We start from the raw sequence: 18,982 nt of genomic DNA, 5'->3' as shown, positions 1-18,982 counted from the left end.
AAGAACACCAATCTAGAGGTTCATTGGCAAAAGGCTTCCACATAATGAAATATATTTCATTATGAATAGCAACATTTGAACTGCTGCATTTACACGGCTTACTTAATTCGTTATAAATCACAATTGAAGCGCTTATTCTGTCAGCTCTTCCATTACAGACCATCAGCACTCTGCAATCCCATATTACATTTATTACAGTAATTTTCACAGTTTAATTTCTCAGTAACTTAATTTATAATAGGCTATACACAAGGGGTTATCCTAGGTACAACCCAATTATCTACTCAGCTTCTCCAAACCTTTTTGAACAGTGCTATAAGTTATTTCCTGTGTGTAGAAGATATAACAGCATTTAAAACGTGATTTTTTCTGTGCACAATTCTAACTTGTAGAAATCAAGGGTCTGAACCTACAAGCCTTACAGGCACAAGCAGCTCAGATTCTCAGAAAAGTCAAACTATTAGTGCAACAATAGTTTTCAAGATGAGATCAGATTCTAGATTATTTAAAATCACATTGAGAAAGTCTTACAAGCAAATAAAAAAATAAATCCCATATACCCCCAACTCCCCTCCAACCAAGCTAATCTTGAAGTTTCTACCTCTAAGTTCCTCCATCACAATACTTTCTTCTGACAGTTTGCCTGTCACTCTCTATTTAATTTCCTTTCTCCTGTGCTTCTCAGACAACATTCTCAATAGGTAGGACAGAAAGAACAGGAAGGACAAGGACAAGAAGCTTAAAAATAAACTGAACTAGGTATTTGGAGAGTTTGTATTGATAGTACTTCACATCCATGATTTAAGAACTGTGGGTGCATGTCAGTGGACTGCTCAACTCTAATTTAAATACTCATTTAGGTGACTCATTTACCCAAAGTGGGAGTTAGATGCTGAGCGCTAAGGTAAGCGGCCATGCATACTGGGAGGAGATGGAGAATGGAAACGAATTAGATGATTCACTGCTGAAACAGGAGGTGACATTTGGACTAAGGCGCCTTCTAAACATTCATTTCAGAAAACTAATCCCCTGTTAAGTTGCATGAGAAGAAAAAAAGGCATCCACAGGGAAGTTTTGCAAAGGTCTGAAAGAAGAGAGCAAAGCAGCTGCACTCACTGTAGAGCCGTCCCATGGGCAGAGGAAGAAAAGAGTGACAAATTGCTCACAAGAGGAGATACTGGCATCGGAGAAGGACATTGTAGGGTGTAAGAGGACTCTGAAGTTGGCACACGGTCCAGCTATAGAGGCAACTACACTAGATACTTAAAGACAGACATCTCCCTCTGCAGACCACACAGCTGACTTGGGCTCCTAAGTAAGTGGTCAATATGGCATGTATGCTTAATTCCTGAGGCAGTCTCTGTGAATTCCGCCTTCCCCATCACTTAGCACAGCCTCTGATGCTGGATGAAGATGGTATTGAGACAGCAATTCCTACCAGTCAAGACAGGATTGGGGAGGAGCTTTATTTCACACTTTTTTGAATAAGAGTGACAATATGTACCAGTCCCTTGATTTTTATATGTTTTCCCAGTATTTCAGAAAAGGTGGCTGCTTTGAACTTCTCTGAAAGAGTCTACTTATCACTTCTCTCTCTCCTGTGTCATTATGTATATACATATACATATGTATACATACATTTTTCTTTAATTAACAAAAAGAGAAACAAAACCCACTCCACTCTCCACCCCCAGCACTCACATCCCCTTCAAGCATACTCACGGCTCCAAAGCGAATAGGCAAGGCGACAGTTTACTCGGCGATAAAACTGCTTGTTTATGGGCCAGAGGACTAGTGTGCATAGTTGAATGAAGTTAATGATCAGTCCACTCACAACAAAGACAAACCCGATGAGGAGGTGAACTATGAACTGGGTCTTCAGAAAGGCAATGAAGCCCATGATAACCACTCAGAAGCGTTTGCAAGGGCCGTCACTCAGAATAATTGTCCTGAAAGAGAAAGAGAAGAATCAAATGGAGACTGGATTTGCAAGCCCTGAGGATGGGCAAAGAGAGAGCCCTGAAACAGCCTGTGCAACTTCAACAACAGGAACCCAACCCAATAAGCACTCTGCTCTCGAAGCCTGCCTCATTCAGGTCTTCACGCAATAAACTGTTGATTGTGCAAGTCACGTCCAAAAATAGGAAGGAATCATTATTTTCAATTTACAGCCCACTAAGAAGATTATTTTTTGCTGAAGATGAATCTCACACCACTCTTCAAACAAAGATCGTATAATTGGACTTAATGCTGGGAGGAACACAGAGCCCTGCACTCACAGTGAAGCAGTTGAGCTGGGATGGGTAAACAAGTTGCACAGTGACTGCTGTGCTTTTAGAGGTTGCTGTCCCTAAACTGCAACAGGAGCTTTAGCCCCCCTCTCCCAATAAATGGCATACTGAGCCTCTGGAGCAGCATAAACTGACCAATGCTTTCCCGGCCTGCCTTCAAAGCCACCACTCTGTACATACTTTTCCCAAATAAGCACTTGAGAAAGGGCTGCTGGGGGCTGCAGAGACTTTATTATGCATTTGCTTTGACTAGAAGAGTACAGCAGTCCATCTGGGGAGCAGGCTCTTCATCCTGCAGTGAATTCTGTGATGAAAAGAGCAAGGCTGGTCACAAAGAGTGTCACTCTGGCAAACACTTAGGCATGGAAATGGAAATTTTATATTCCTACATCCAAAACCATGCTGAAGCAAGTTTAATAACTTCTCATTTTGTCAAGCCACAGTTCCATGATCAAATATACCAGATAGTGTGTGGGGAAAAAAGGTAAAATAACAGAAAAACCTTAGGCTACATAGCAGTACAAATTTGATCTGTAAAGGGCTTATGTGCAGAATCTTGATTCCACCAAATCAACTCTGAGCATGTGCCATATTTATACCAGGTGCAGAAAGACAGGCAATGTGTGAACGAGCAGAAAGTCACAGTAGTTTAGACAGACAAGTCTGATCCAATACAAATCTGCCAGTACAAAGTTAACCCAATAAAACCTATTTACCAAGCCACCAGACCAAGTTTATTACAAACCCCATGTTATCTGACACTGGCCTTTTTGACCTGCTAGGTACAAGAATCTCTACGACTAGGCCAACCAGGCTGTCAAACCACAACCTCAATGTCTCACCCAAACCACAGACTCAATGCCTCACCCCAAAAATAAAAGTATGACCCCGATTTTCTGCCACAGCAAAAGCTTGCTAACAAGTGTTTATGCTCAGCTTTTACAAGCGTTGCAAATGACCAGACCAACCAGTAAATGGTAAGAAATACTTTTGACAAGCCAAACATTCGAAGGTGATGCAGAAGTTCCTGATGCCCGAAAACAAAGTACCTGCCAGCTGTGAGGAACAAAACCATTTCCATTTGCCACCCGCTTACAGTATGGTACTATTTATAAAACTCAACAGCAATATTACTTGTGAAAGCTTGTTTTTGACTGTCTCATCTACAAATCAGGTATTGCCTTTCAAGGCACAGAGTGTCTCACTTTTGCACAATTAAAATCTATTTGCATCATCAGTAATCTACCCACTTCAGAAGCACATTGCAGAGGGGAAAAAAGTCTGTTTCAATATAGCCAGTACTATGCCTACCACAGAAAGCCAAGCAAGCTGAATAAGCCGATATTGAAGCATGTGATGAAGAGTCTAAATTCTACCAATGTTTTCCTGTAAGAATGGAAGAAACATTTCTTCCACTAATAAATTATTTTAAGAACAACTGTTGGGAAGCAGAGACTTGTCTTTTAAAAATAAGTGGAGCCGTCCTTCCTCTCCCCTCCCAAAATGTTGCAGGATACAGCTGCGTCATACAGCCAAAACACTGTACCAGCATTCACACACACTGTATGGGAAGGCAGCCATGGTATCCGGTGTTTGACATTGCTGTTTGACACAGCAACAGGCTCATTTATCTTTTCCACTGGCACGTTCTATTAAGTACTGCCAAACCTTCAACAACATGTTCTTTGCTTCCAAGATCAGAGTTATTCTCTTCATCTGGTCTCTCTCAAAAAAACAGTTCAAACAAACAAACCAGAAAAGAACAAATTCCCCCTTTTTTTGAATCTCTACTTGCCTTCTGTACAGCCACCTGCAAGCAGCTTTGCTGATGACAACCTCAATCTCAGGCATTAGACCAGTACTTACTACCTTTCAATGCACAGCGTGGCCCCTCCCAGACAAGGGCCCAGAGCACACACAAATGGCATGAGGAAAAAAAGAAATGTCAAGTATTATCCTCAAACAAAATGGTTTGGCTCCACTTCCATGGCCTATTTGCTTTGAGTGAAGTCTGGAGCACTCTAGTATTTGTCCCTTACATTAAGGACATTGCTGTATTACAGATCCAAAAGGACACATACCTTTTTACCAGACAGAAAGCTAGAGACACTGCAGCATGGTGCTTCTCCAGCTTCATTACATGTGGAAAAACAGGACTTCTCACTCTTGTGCCAGTGTCCTGCCCCACAGGCTGGGCACCACCTCGCTTTGATGGGACTCCAGAGCTGTGACTCAGCCGCCTCATATGCCTGCACCTGGGCTCACTGCAACCTCTGCATCTGGGCACTGCAAGTCTTTCCAGCATAGCTATAGGGTAAAGAGAACAGCAACCAAAGCATAGCTGGTTCCTCTCTGGCACCTTCCAAGGACAGTGTTTGCCCAATTGCTCCATAAAAAGCACAGCTGCTTTACTTGCACGTCCTCTTAAAATGGACAGGGAACAACTGAAAAATGGGTTAGTCTTGTTGTCTGATCCCTCCAGCTTCAATGCTGGATACAGAACCTGCCGGTCTCCCTTTTGCCAATCCCTCACTTAATCATATTTGACTTTTACGATAATTAGAAGTTAACCTCAACCCAGGAATTCTTTACTTTTCTGCATTCCTGCCCATGTAGGGCAGCCACGCAATTCAGGGGGAGGCCAACAGGCAAAGGGTAGTCAGCAGCTGTTTTGCTGAATCCCATGGTCAGGCTGGGGAGAGGATGGGGAAATCAGTATTTGCTGGAATGAGGAGAAGCAACACTTCTGCATCCGACACATACATTAAGATCAGTTAAGTGAAGTGTTTAGGAAGTAAACATCTGCCTTAGTTTAAGACAGCAAGTCTCCACGATTTTTTTTTTTTTTTTTTTTTTTAAAGTATACCCATATCTTGTGCATATTCAAAGACCTGGTGATAAAAATCTTTGTTTCTCCTTTCTTTTCTTGAAGCACTTTGTAACTTCACAGTATTGACTTTTCACCACAAAACCTCCCATTCCTCCTGTGCAGCCACACTGAGAACTGCAGGCAACTTTAGTACTCTCCCTGCTTTCATATCCTTGCCCAGTGCTTGCGTTTCATAGCCACGCTGCAGGATAGAACTAGTGTAAAACACAGCTCAAACCAAACAGCACACTTCCATTGCATTTTAGTGCCTTACTTGGCCTTGGCCAGTGGCAGGTCCCTCTTGGAGCCGGCTGGCATTGGCTTTATTGGACATGGGAGAAGCTTCTGGCAGCTTCTCACAAAACCCACCCGTGTAGCATCGCCTGCTACCAAAACCTTACCATGCAAACCCAATACAGTTGAGTACAGAGTTGTGTCTTGAGGGTCTGTGTCCACATGGGTTCTCTAGTATGCAAAAGACACTATGTGCCTCTCAGTAAAAGGAGAAATACAATCTTTTTCCTTTACCCAGCTTTCCACATTCATGAAAGTTCTAATGATTAAACTGCTTTGAGATTTCTAGCTCTCTGTTAAATGTTGCTAAAATGTGTCACCAAGTTCAAAAGCCATTAGAAGGAAGAATAACAGAGACAGTGTAATTGCATCAGCCACATTTCGTTAAAAAAATCAGGTTAAAAAACCCCCAGATGCACAACGTGCACTGAGCACATTACATCCACTGCATGAAACATGTAGTTATTTATGAACTCAAAATTAAAAATTAAGCCATTAATCATTCTATAATATAGTATTTCCAGCTTGAACTCCAGGTTTTAATTAATTTATTGCTGCCATGTGTGTACAGTTCCTCTGAAGTTCATGAGGTTTGCAGGAATATGAGCATGAAATTAGAAATCGGTCTGCTGATCCTAATATTTTAACTCAGTGAGAACTAATGTGTCTGACAACAACAAAAACTGTGGCAGCCAGTACTTATATCTCTAGCCTTTTGCCTTCAGTTGTTCTGAGCACGATGCTGCCATTTTCCAGCTGCTTCCACTCTACCGTGCCATATTTATCGCCATTTATGAAACTAATTACAGACATCATTTACTCTGAATTCTGGTATTTTACCTACTTCATTTTTGCTATTTGAGGAATTAAGTGAAACCCTTGCAATACTGAATTCTTCCTTTTACCATCATCCTTTAAAATACTGCATTTTTCAGATTGAGCTTTGTAAGCCTCCTTGATGTCTGTATAAACTTAGCAAGCCCTGTCTATGAAGAAAGGCTAATAATGTTGGAAGTCAGAAGCAGTACACAAAGGCATTTTGTTGGCCATGTCTCATCAAGAATTTCCTCACTATTTTTTAGAATTCTACAAACTCTGCTCACTGAAAACACACAAGGAAAATTAAAAACTATTTTTATTCAAAATGAGAACCATTTGTTTTATGAGCTGCTTCATGTATACAAGGAGGACAGGTACAAACAGCAGTAGCCAGGAGGTGACAAAAACTCCTCTCAGTATACTTTCTTCCCTCCAGATTTCTCTGATGGCCCATCTCAGGCTACTCCTCTTTTAAAACCAGCTATGAAAATCACTAGCATCAGCATCTTTCCCCTCACCTCTCCTTACGAGATCAGAAAACTCCAAAATACCAACCAGCTACCCAACAGTTGAGGCAGAGATGTAAAGAACTTTCAATGCCACTGCCTATACCTGTTTGGTGGATAAATAAAAGTAGAGGTCCCAGTCTGGTTATTTAGCATCCCTCAGAAGTACTACATTGCCCTAGGGGCAGCACATTATTTTCCTGGACGTTTCTGAGACACACCACACAAAAATATGTTGATCATCTTATGATAACTGCATTCAATGCATAGAAGAGATTACCTCAGTTATCTCTAAAATATTTTTTTCTTGCAGAATATGCAATACTTTTCTAGCTAAAATACAAAAGAGTAGTGGCTACCAGCTTTTGAAAGCGTAGTGATATATTTATTCTCAGCAAATATCCCGAAACAGGAAAATATTCAGGAAGAAAGCAGGTACCTGATAGTCTTCCACTTTCCTGCGCTGTATCACATCTCTTTCTGGGATGAGGAATTTGGGAACCAGACCCACGAGATGCAGAAGCCATACAAAACCAACAGATGGAGTATTTACCCAGGGTTTTGCCCCAGACTTCAAAAAAGCAACCCAAGGCTCCTTTCCACTCTGCCACTGCACCACTAAAAGCAGTCTCCAGTCAGGCCTGATTTATTTTAGAAGCACAGTTTTAGAAGAAACACTGGCAACCACAGCTAAGTAGGCTAGATCAACAGCAGTGAGTCAGTGAAGCAAATGAAAGGAAATAAGGTGTAACAACAGTTTTGGTATACACTTGAACAGTCTGTGCTAGGGATTCTCCAGATATGCTGTAAAAATAGACAACTATTCGATCACATCCTACACAGTATTACAAACCGTCTACTACAGATCTAGCCTTTTAAACCTAAGCATGACAGGAAGATTATCTTAGTTTCTCACATAATATCAGTCTAATTTCCATGCACATCCCTCAGTGAAATGAAAGGCTGATTCAAAGTTGATTAAAAATCCTGCTTGTCATGAATTTTTGAAATTGAAGTGTATGGAAGAGGACCTCAAGCCTTTCCGACTCAGGTCACAAAGATGCAACTTTGCTTCTGAGTAGTGAGAACGAGGAGTATCATCTCAAAAGGAAGAAAACGTTATTGAGTTACTGTCATGAAATTCGATGAGAATTTACTCCTTAAAATGTTGTTAAACTTATCTTTGACACAGCACCACAGCCAGTTTCTAGAAAAGGTCAAAAGCAGAAGATTATCCCCATCATCTGTCCAAAACATATTCATTACTTTGGTCTTAATCTGACGTCCACCAAATCAAAGAAACTTTCACTAGTATCAACAGGTTTGGCTCCGTATCTGTGGAGATTTTTGATGAGATTAGTCTATTTTCATCACATAGCCTTTTAGAATCATAGAATGGTTTGGGTTAGAAGGAACCTTAAAGATAATTTAGTTCCAACCCCTGTGTCATGGGCAGGGACTCCTTCCACTAGACCAGTTGTTCAAAGCCCTGTGCAACCTGGCCTTGGACACTGCCAGGGATGGGGCAGCCACAGCTTCTCTGGGCAACCTGTGCCAGGGTCTCACCATCCTCACAGTAAAGAATTTCTTCCTTATATCTAATCTAAATTTAACCTCTTTCAGTTTAAAACCATTCCCCCTTGTCCTATCACTACATGGCTTGCTTGACTTGTTCTCTTAGCGAGATGCCAACACTTCAAGGTTAAAAAAAAAGCTGTGCACATTGCTCTGACATTCACTGTCATGTAAGAGGCATAAGGAATTCTTCTGCTGTAGGTAAAGTGTAGGCATTAACTCCAGCAGGCATAATGTGATGGTCACTCAGAACAATGCCAATCACATGAGGAGCACACAATCCTCAACAGAAACACTAGTCCCTCTTCATGATTCCTTCAGTCAAAATCTTTAATTTTATCATTAAAAGACTGTAAATTTACCAATTGAACTTTAGGAGCATTTAAATAAAATGGAGCATTAAAATAAAATGCATACCTGAACAGTTTCTGTGTACCAGCAAGCTCTACTGGGGAGTGACCACAGCAAGTAATCCTGTCACCCCACAAATGCCATGCTGGGGCATGGCCCCACTGTGGGAAGGTCCTTATGTGCTCGGAGAACCTTCTATCACAGAACACCCACCCACCCTATAGAGAAGATCCTGAAGAGGCCCACACTCTACTAGGACTTCAGCCCCAGCATTTGCTCCTTCCTGCTTCTAAAATGAGGGACAGCTTCTTATCAAGATACGGGTTGCTCTAAAAAAAAATAATAATAAAAAAAAAAATCAAGATAACGAGTTGTTTAACTTGCATTTTGTAGACAAAGACCATAGAATATGTAAACAAAGCAAAGAAAAACATTCAAACAACTCAATGGAACCAGAAGGGGATAAACCAGCTCTGGTTACTACACATCACTGCACTTGAGGGGCAGTTTTCCCGCTTCCCTGCCCTATAGAAAGTGTTACTGACATGATTAAGACTCCTCACCAGCTGCGGAGAGCACTGTGCTTATGCCTCTGCTAGAGATGAAATTGTATTTTTCTAACTTGTTGCTACAATATTACAGCTGAAAACACGAGCAATATTTAAATAGCTATTTTCCAAATTTAATTTCAACTATTTCTTTTTATTATACTCGGAACATAAAAAAACCTCCAGAGCAAGTGTGCACAAAATCAATTTCTCCTCAGCATATACATTCAGTTAACTCAGCTATTTAAACAAATAGATCAAATAACTGACATGAACTTGCTTAGAAATCTGCTGGCTGCAAGACAACCAACATAAGGAAGCAGAACTGTTTGAGAAACTTCTCTCACTGGAAGCATTTCTATTGATGAAGAAAACAATTGTATTTTCTGTTCACAAGAGAGAAAGCAGAGAGATTCTGTCACAAGTTCACTGGGTAAAGCCAGCCCAGACAACTTCAGTGTCACGGCTGAATATCACTGAACTAGGCTGACATCATGTTTTCCATAGAACAGACTCACTGTACTTGCAAGACACTGCAGGATTCTTCATTGATTTTTCCAATGAAGGTGTCCCACTACTTCAAAACCCGTACATGCATGTAACTTGATTTTACTTCAGGAAGACAAACATTGCCTTCTGGTTTAGTAATCCGAGGATAGTTTCTATTATAGTATGCCATTTACAACTGCTTGTAGGTGTTTGCATGCTGCTTCTCCCCATTTGTCATGGTTCAGTCTCCAGTCTGGCGCTTTTGCTTCAGTATAAACAACACAAAGTTAATTCTTCCTAAATTTATAATTACAAAACCTTAATTGCATATTAAATTTAGATTAGATAATAATTTCATAAGTTTGCCTCATCTCATAAGATATGGATGGGTTTTATGTGTATTTGCATATTCACAGAATTAGCCTCATTTTTAAAACCAAAGGCTGGTAGACACACTTTACTCTTGGTTTCATCTTTAGTGGAAAATTCAACAGTTGTGGCAAATAAATAAGAGCTTTTAAATTCTCGTCTCCTGAACCAAAAAGCAATTGCACTTGAGGAAGCCCTACTGCAGCAGGGCTAAGCTAAACTGCAAGTTAACATACATGTTTTAATGCACCAGCTTCCGCAATAAAGGATGCAAGCCATCCAAGAGCACAATAAGAGGTCCCACACCCTCCCCAGAGCTGACTGCTCTTCCTGGACGCTACACAGGGCCATGTGTTTGCTTTTCTTTGCAGCACTACAGAAGTCAACCTCCCTGTTGCAGCCATGCACAGAGATACAAGCCACTGACCCAGGGCAAGGGGATTCTCACCTTGTTCCCACCAGCCTGTTAGCATAGCAAGACACAGCAGGAACAGACCTGGCTCTTACACAGAGGGGGAGAATATAGGAAGGCTGCAATTTAGAAGAAAAAGGGAATAAGCCCAGGGGAAAATACCAGCCCACAGCCCACGCTGAAACACATGAGCTAGAACACTGTCATGTTCTGTATATTTTAAGAAATAAATAGGAACAATTATCCAGTTTTGCAAATTCCTTATGGATCTAGACAGTTAAGTGTGCCTCACTCAGAAATGGCTGTCAAACACCTTCTGCATGTCCTGCTCCTTCTCTTGGGAGATTTTAAATCTCGCTCTGGCCCTTTTTGTTTGTCTGGGGGCAGCTATTCTCCTCCTTTGACACTTTAAATAAAACTACTCCAAGGGAGAAGCAGGATCCTAATCCTTACTAGCTCCCCAGCTCCCTATTCCTTCCCTCATGTCACACTCTCCTCTTTTTGTTACAGACCAGTGCAAGAAGCCTGCTGTATGCCACATCAGGTTTATGCCACTCAGTCGTTGTGCACAGCATTACACACATTGCCCACCCATCTGGTATTCAGTTTGCACATCAACTGCTTCGGATGATGTTGGGAACTTGTTCTGGGAAGATGTTTCTGGCTTGCACAGGCTTTGCGAACAAAAGCAGGGTGGGAGAAGCTCTTGGAGAACTCTGCACACTCCAACATGTCTAACAGGTCCACTCCAGTTCTCTAAAGGACAGCCAAATATTTTCTGTCCTGCTAGCTGCTCTCTGCAATTTCACCCTGAGTGCAACAGCAGGGAGCCCTTCCCAATTTCAAGCGTGGTAGATGATGGGCAATAGTGGATGCAATACCTGCCAAGCAGTACTGGGATGCTCTTGGTGCTAAATACTCCTTTTTTTTTTCTCCCAGCCAGGTTCGCCTTCTGTAAACACTGTGCATCTCTCTATGCAAGGGAATGAATACGTGTGTGAGCCAACAGCTAGATGGAGCTTACTGCATAGCCCAGCAGCAGCTCACACATCATTTAACCATTGCACTTGCAATGAATGAAATCGCCACCAGCACCACAAGATATTTAAACAGTTTTGAATGCTCATCATGAAAAATAAGCCAACAAACCTCTAACAACCACATCATCTGCATGCTTTTGACTTACTCCCGAAGTTACACTGCAGGCATGGGAAATCTCTAATGACAACACACAGCTTTCAGATGTTGCAGATGTAAAGCGCATACATCCCTACAGGCACCTGTCGATTGCCCACTTGCTTGTGTCCTTCATGCTCTCTGGTGCTACGCCATGACTTACCAGTTTGTGTGTAGCACCACACTGATGTGGCTTTAAGGTTTTTGGGTCTCAGCCGGCCAAAGGTGGGGAATGGACAGTGGGGCAACAGCCTGCAAGTGTCCACACAGATCTGCCCCAATATCCCTCACCTCTTCTTTAAGCCGCAGGAGGAGCTTGCTGAGACCTCCCTCTCTCACAAAAAGGAAAAGATGCAAAATACTTCTTCACTATGCAGCAGCTGGATTTAATGGCTGAAAACATGCTTGCCCATTCCTGTGCCCAGGACTGGTAACATCCCCATTTTGCCTGTGATAGAGAACCCCAGATCTCTGGCCAAGGGAGCAGGAAGCAACACGCTTCTCCCTAGAAGGAGAATGATGAAGGGGATGATCCATTTTAGCCACGTTTAGTGCTCACAATGTGGATGCTCTGGCGGTCTTGTAGATATGGTGGGTAGCACCATACATTCACCACCAAACAATGCCCTTCAGCTGAGAGCAGGTCTCAGTACAGTAGGGCAGAATTCCACAGACATGGTTTTGAAAATCACTTTGCTTATTTAAACATATGCACAAATATATATATATTTATAAACACACATATATATATATATAACATGCATGAGATATTTCCAGGATAGCAGTTGTAGGCCTGAAGGAATTTCATTTTAACCCAGTAGTTGTGGTAGTATTTTGGGACATAATGCTCCGCAGAAAATTAACATCGTATTCAGAGAAAGAGTAGGAAGTGGAAGCCAGGAGAGCATGGACTTCATGGTTTACAAGTAATGCCACAAGGCTGGGCTGGCCATAATCAATGTTCTCAAACCAGCTCATTATTTATTCCATCCCACTGCAGTTTACACACCTATGCAACTGCTACAGAGTAACTGTGATCCCACAAATCTGAGATCAAATTTGCATTTTGATGGAAGCATGAATCTTGCTTTTATTCAGGCAACATGGCAAGAATATAAAATCCCCTCCCCCTCCTCAAAGTAACTGATTTCGGTTGAATTTTTCCTGTTGCGCTAACGCATAGATTATTCAACACACATTAACAAGAAAGCTAAAATGAACATTTTATATATACTCTTTTCAAATAAGACAGACAAAAAGAAGTAATTCTTCCCAGTTCTTGACTGGCTTAGAACAGTTTCTTGCCTTGCATTTAACTTCACAAATGCTAAAGAAATTCTTTATGTGGTAGATCTTTGGTTTCTTCTACTTCTGTTCTCTCTGCAGGTTGCTGTTGTTGCTTTACAAACACATTGAATATCAGGGGGCACTGTTGGCACTGACCAGCCCAGGTAATGATACAATTTTCATGGCTGTGACAGGCCAGGAGGAGCAAAAAGAGCAGGAGTTGAAGCACAGTAACCCACCTTGCACCTGAGCTGGCCCCAGACTCATTCTTACAAACTCCTCCTCCTCTTTATGTGAAGGTGGGCAAAACCAACAACTATTGCAAGACAGAAATACAATACTGTGGTTTTTTTTTTTTTTTTATTTGATTAAAAAATACCCAAAACACTAAATAAAAATAAAATAATTAAACACTTCAGTTGCTTACAATGATGAAAGAGGACTGAGACCAAAACTTACTATATAATCTATTACAAACATGTAATTAACCGCAGAAATAGTTGAAGCTGTAAGTTGCCTCAGTGAGTTCTTTTCAACAGAGCTGAAAATGGGCATTTTTATTATTTTGAAGAGCCTAGGACTTTTGTCCCACCTGACTGGAGGTCAAGTCAAGATTTAACCACCAGGAAATCACATTCTGCATCTAGCAGCTCTATTATTTTCAGCCTTTCCTATGGAGCAAATGCTGATACTGACATTATCCCCTCAAATGTAAGAACTTTCAATACCTCTTGCGAAGAAAGACTTTTTGCCTTAATTACTTCTGGTTTCAACAGAGCTAGAAGGTGTAGTGAGACTATTTTCTTCACTTCAGCTAGTTCATTCCAAGTTGAAAACCAGACGGGGAGCTGGAAAAGGAAAGAGCCTCTTGCAATCTCTGAATAAGAAACAGGTGGGAGAAAATGAGGTCTCTATTTTAAATGGGGACAGACTTTCCTTAGTTCTCACACCTTGTTTTTTCCCCTTATAGTAGGCTTCTGTTCTTAAAGTGAACATGTTCTGGCTGTGGTTTCTCTCTTTTGTGAGAAGAATACTGTCCAGAATGGATTTTCAGAGTAATTCAATATCCCTTCAAAGCCCTTCATTCTTTCTGAAGTTACTAAGCTGGACAGTTCGCCTGCACAGGCGAAAATGCAATTTTATGAATACAAAAAATCTGAAGCTACTACAATTACAACTGCTACCATAAACTAGGATTTGGTCAGATTTATGTCTAGATGCTGACTATGGCACTTTTAAAGCATTAAATAAATGCTATGGGTAAATCACTAACAGGTATTTAAAGAGTAATAACACTTAGGTAGTTTGTCATCGCCTTGTCTCCTACCTTTTAACCTGAGATTAAGATCTGCTTTGTATCTGGTAATGAAGTCTCTCATTAGGTCCCTAATTCTGAAGTTTAATCGGGTTAAAAAAAGTTGTGTTTTGTTTGTTTTTTAAGAACAGTTAATCTACAACTATTTCAGTAAGAAACTTTAGTATTTCTGTATTTTGATGCAGGGATTAACAATTTGACAGAAGATTTGCCGGAGCACCCTTTCCTGAATCACCTGCTCTAATTTGTACAATTCCTGAATTGCTAAAAAATTCAGAGTGCGTCCAAAACTTGTTGAAGAGAGAGCAGCAAGTGGCCAGAGCCCTAGCCAGCTAGGGGCTAGCTGAAGTGGCAAATAACAAAGTACTTAGCCATAGCAAGTGCCTTCTTCAAAATACGAGGCTTTTTTTTCTAGATAGTCCAAATAAATTTCATAACACCAGTAACCCAGCACCCTTCAAAGAACAGCAAAGGATCTAAAGAAGCACAAGTTAAATATGGTATAAAGAGGCATAATTCAGAAAACGTCTCCTGTTTCCAGATCAGTGAATGGTTTCTTCTATGACAGAAGTGTGCAGCTCCCAGCTGTCCCTTGGAGTCACTCCCCTGGATGGAGGGACATTTCCTAAAGTGAGCCACAGAACTGCAAAACAGAAAACCTGACACACGGGACCAACACTACCGAGTTCAACAGTAAGTTCAGTCCAAGAAATGCACGGGGGAGCACAAACCTCCCTCAGAACAGCATCTTTCCCACATTCCCATGGAGCCAAGGTCAGGGAGGATGTCCAAATCTGATTTGCAAGTGCTCAGGCAGCTAAGAGGAAGGGGAAGATAGCAGCCTTGAAATGCCGATGGCTGAAGAAGGTGGAGTACAGGAACAAAGCAGCACAGGAGAGCAGACATCACTACCAGACCATGCTCCCCCTGCAACTTGTATGTCTGAATTCAGAATGTGATCAAGTCTTCCATCCATCACTCTCCACCTCCATGCCAGTATATTTAGCATGTTATTTCCCTCCTCTCACTACATGCAACTACAGGAGTTATTTATATGTCAGAAGAAATCCTCATCACTTTCATTTTTCCCCCTACTTGCTGAATACAGAGTAAAATAACAATCTGGTGTTCTGACATCAATTGATAGCTAGCTACTACCATGGCACAGAGACATAGTTAATGTCACCACTATGACACTTCAATTTAGTCAGGCAGGAGGAGCTTACCAGTTGCCAGAAAATACTATAAACTGGGCTACTTTTTCCTGTCTCACTGGGTATGGGAAGGAAGCCACATCTGCACGCTCAAACGTCACATCAACGCAGCTCTCTTCAGCTCTGCCTCGTGCATCAGCTTCCTTCCACCAGATCCACTCCCAGTGGACAAGCAAAGCAATTGCTGGTTAATCCAAAAAGTTCTCAGATGCATCAAGAGGATAGTAAACCTAAAATATTCCTTACTTATCTTGTCTCCTTCTCCATGTAAACATCTATTTTCAGAAGTGTAGCTTCTATTATTGATCTCTTGAGAACAACAAAGGTTTTCTTTTTAATTCTCCCCTTGCCATGGCAATACATGTACCAAGTAGCAAGATCGTCTATTTAGTACAGAGCATTTGATGCTATTTCTGTATGCAAGACACAAAACAATATCCTAATGGTTTGCAAGTTTTATTTTTACAGTAATTTCCCAAGAACTCAAGTCCCCACCAATTTTCTATCATTACAAGCCACTTCCTCAGTTGTGTTTTCTGCCAAAAAAATTTTGAACAAGGGCTACTGTATTTCAAGAGCAACATTTTTTTCTGACATTTTGTTTCATACTATAATTTCTAGCTAATTTTCTCTGCAAAGCTTCATCCTCTTCTCTGTGTTAATGCATTCTTGATATCTACACTTTTTTGTTGTCTTATGTACTCCCATATACACAGCCAATTAGTCTCCTCAATCTTTCCCTGGATGACAGTTCCTATGAGCACTTTATGATCTTTGCTGCATGTCTCAAAATCCTGCTTTCAGCTTCTAGCTTTATAAATAAATTGGACCACGTGAAAGCATACAGAATACATGCATGACAGTGGTGTGGTGGAAATCACCTTTTAACAATTACTAATGAACGTGTACTTCAGACTATAGGACAAGTGGGAGAAAGAGAACGACCCCAGCTGCTGATAGCATCGATTTCCCTCGCAGACTCCTAACGCAGAATGACAGATCAGCTCTACGCATTCACAAGGCCAAACTGTGGACACCTGCATAGGGTTTGATCCTTTCTTTCCAGGCACAAAGGCTGCCAACAAAGAAAACCCACAGCATGCTTCCAGGTTTACAAACTTCAGATGTTTGCTTTGCCTTGGGAACAGGCATCTCTCAAGAAGCAGCCTCCAGAAAATGTGACCTATCGTTCACTTTTGGACACAGACTAATAAGAAGGCATCTCAGTTGCCAAAATTTTGGATATGTACGAAGTCATCTTGGGACATCAAGTCACAAAGCCCAACCACTGACACAGCTTCGCTTTCCCATTCACCATCTGTCTGCACTACGCAAACATGGTCAGTGCAAAGAGAGACAGTACTGGATCCATCCCACGGTCATCATGTTCGGGTGTCAGCCACCACCCTCTGTATTAGGGGCCCAAGCCCTGATGCTCCCCCAGTGACAGCTCACAAGGGTCTAACTCAAAAAGCCCAAACACAAACATTGGGAACATCAAAAACTTCTCTTTAACAACAGCCCTTCACATTCCCACAACTTCTTCCAAAAGGAATTAACAGCAAATCCTACTCCTCACCAAGGCTTCCTTTCTTTTTTTCCAACCATTAAAAGATGACACCAATTTGTGCTACTGCTACATACATACTATTAGCAACATACAAACGAACAGTAGTTCAGTGCTGGAACAAGTCGTCCAGAAAGGCTGAGGAAACTCCACCCTTAGACATTTTCAAAACTGAACTGGACAAAGTCCTGAGCAACCCAAACTATTTGTCAAATAAGCCCTGCGGAAAGCCACATCAATCTCAAATGGCACACTCCAGAGTTCCCACCCAACTATATTCTTCTATATTTTTTATTATTTTTATAATGAATGCTTGTAACATTACAAGCCTGCAATTGCAAACTCCATAGAAAAAAAGGATGCTGAGACCTTATATTTGACCATGGGAAACCATTCTGAGACCTCTTTCCTCCATGAAATGTCATCAAGTGAGCTCTACAGGAAGGCAAGCAATGCACTTTGAGCAATAATAATTAAGTCCAAACTGCCTGAGTTTTCACTCCACTTCCCAGGTGGTTTTTGCAGCCTGCAGTGAGCTTTATGTTACCATGGCTACTCTTACAAGCATTTTACCCCTCCTTTAAAGCTAATCACATCACAGCTGCAGTATAGACAGCCCTATCAGGTAACTCAGCCACAGATTCATATTTTTTTTCCATGTACCAGCTCTGTAAATCTAAGATTGGATTTAAAGCAAGTTCATCCTTCTTAAGGCAGATGCAAGTTTAAGTATTACTTAAAGCATTTGTTTTGCTACTCTTAATCTCTTTGCCAGTGCTAAAACGATGGGTCTCTCTCACTGTATCGTCCAAATTTCAGTGTGTTAAGTCACATCACTTTCATACCACAGTCTGACATAATTTGTTTGCAAAGGGCATCCAAATTGCCCGTTGGGGACCAAGTGCCTGGGGAACTGCACTGTTGCACACGTCCACTGAAATGAGAACAGTGCCAGCCTTTCCAGACTAGAGGTCTGTGGCAGAGCAACCACTGTAAGGGGCATGATCGGCAAAGTCCCTGAGGTCGACTTCATTTGTGTTCAAGAGTAAAAAACAGTCTATGCAGTGTTGGCAGCTGCTCCTCCAGCCTCTACTATCTCTTTTTCCTCTTAAGCTCCAACTCTGACCAATATATAGGAGTCTCTGTTTAGTTCATGTATAACAATTTATCTGCTTTGCAGAGAAGAGCTTGAGTAGCCAGCTACACACCATTAGACAGCAGCCTGCTGAAGAAAGGAACGTAACAAGTAGTTCCAGGAGCCTGGCTCCCTACAAACTTGTATTTCAGTGTTGACTGACACTTTTACAAGGTCACATCCATGTACAGACCTGGGTATCAAAGAATACCCGACCTTATGTCATAACATTTCCTAAAGGTAAGGCTCTTAAGCAGCCCCTTTCTCCTCTCCCTGGCTACCTCCATGAAACTTACAGGATTCCACTTATTTTGGGTACATCCTTGCTGCCACCTGCCAGTGGTTTCATATTGCCAAGGAGAAGGACACAGATAAATGTATTTCAACAGCACAATACTAAGTTTTATTGCCATAGTTGAAGCAGGCTGAAAAATCTATCAAGCTCTACCTCTTCAGGTTTGTTGATGTTAAATACACAGCAATACTGTGTTAGCCTGGATAAACTCAGATGGGCATGGTCACAAAATTCTCTGGGTAATGAGTTTTTAGATATTCAAGGTTTCTATGTCTGCACATCCACAAGCAGCAGCCACAGCACAGAAACAACCCCCTGAAATCCACAATGAGAACACTGCTTAAAGCTTCAACTTCTCTGCAAATTCCTATTTATTTGAATAATCTAACCTCTTAAAATTCCATGGTTTGGTGCTATGGGTGTGTTAAGAAGACATTGGCTGTTTTAATCTCTAGCCACTTATCTCATAG

The 18,982-nt window shown here is 41.4% G+C and overlaps 1 protein-coding gene across 4 annotated transcripts in view; it reads right to left on the bottom strand.

Annotated features, from left to right (window-relative positions):
* The window catches only part of AGPAT3 (1-acylglycerol-3-phosphate O-acyltransferase 3), a 91,311-nt gene that overhangs the window by 14,504 nt on the left and 57,825 nt on the right, over positions 1–18,982 (bottom strand). For all 4 annotated transcript variants that reach the window (XM_030476804.2, XM_030476805.2, XM_030476806.1 and 1 more), the window contains one exon: positions 1,723–1,949. In XM_030476804.2, coding sequence (XP_030332664.1) covers positions 1,723–1,900 — 178 coding nt within the window. In that variant the 5' untranslated portion in view covers positions 1,901–1,949. The remainder of the gene's footprint in view (positions 1–1,722; positions 1,950–18,982) is intronic.

This window comes from Strigops habroptila, chromosome 2, assembly GCF_004027225.2.
Source record: "Strigops habroptila isolate Jane chromosome 2, bStrHab1.2.pri, whole genome shotgun sequence".
Lineage (NCBI taxonomy): Eukaryota > Metazoa > Chordata > Aves > Psittaciformes > Psittacidae > Strigops > Strigops habroptila.
The sequence above is the reverse complement of the archived record's forward strand: the minus strand, read 5'-3'. Positions and strand labels throughout refer to the sequence as shown.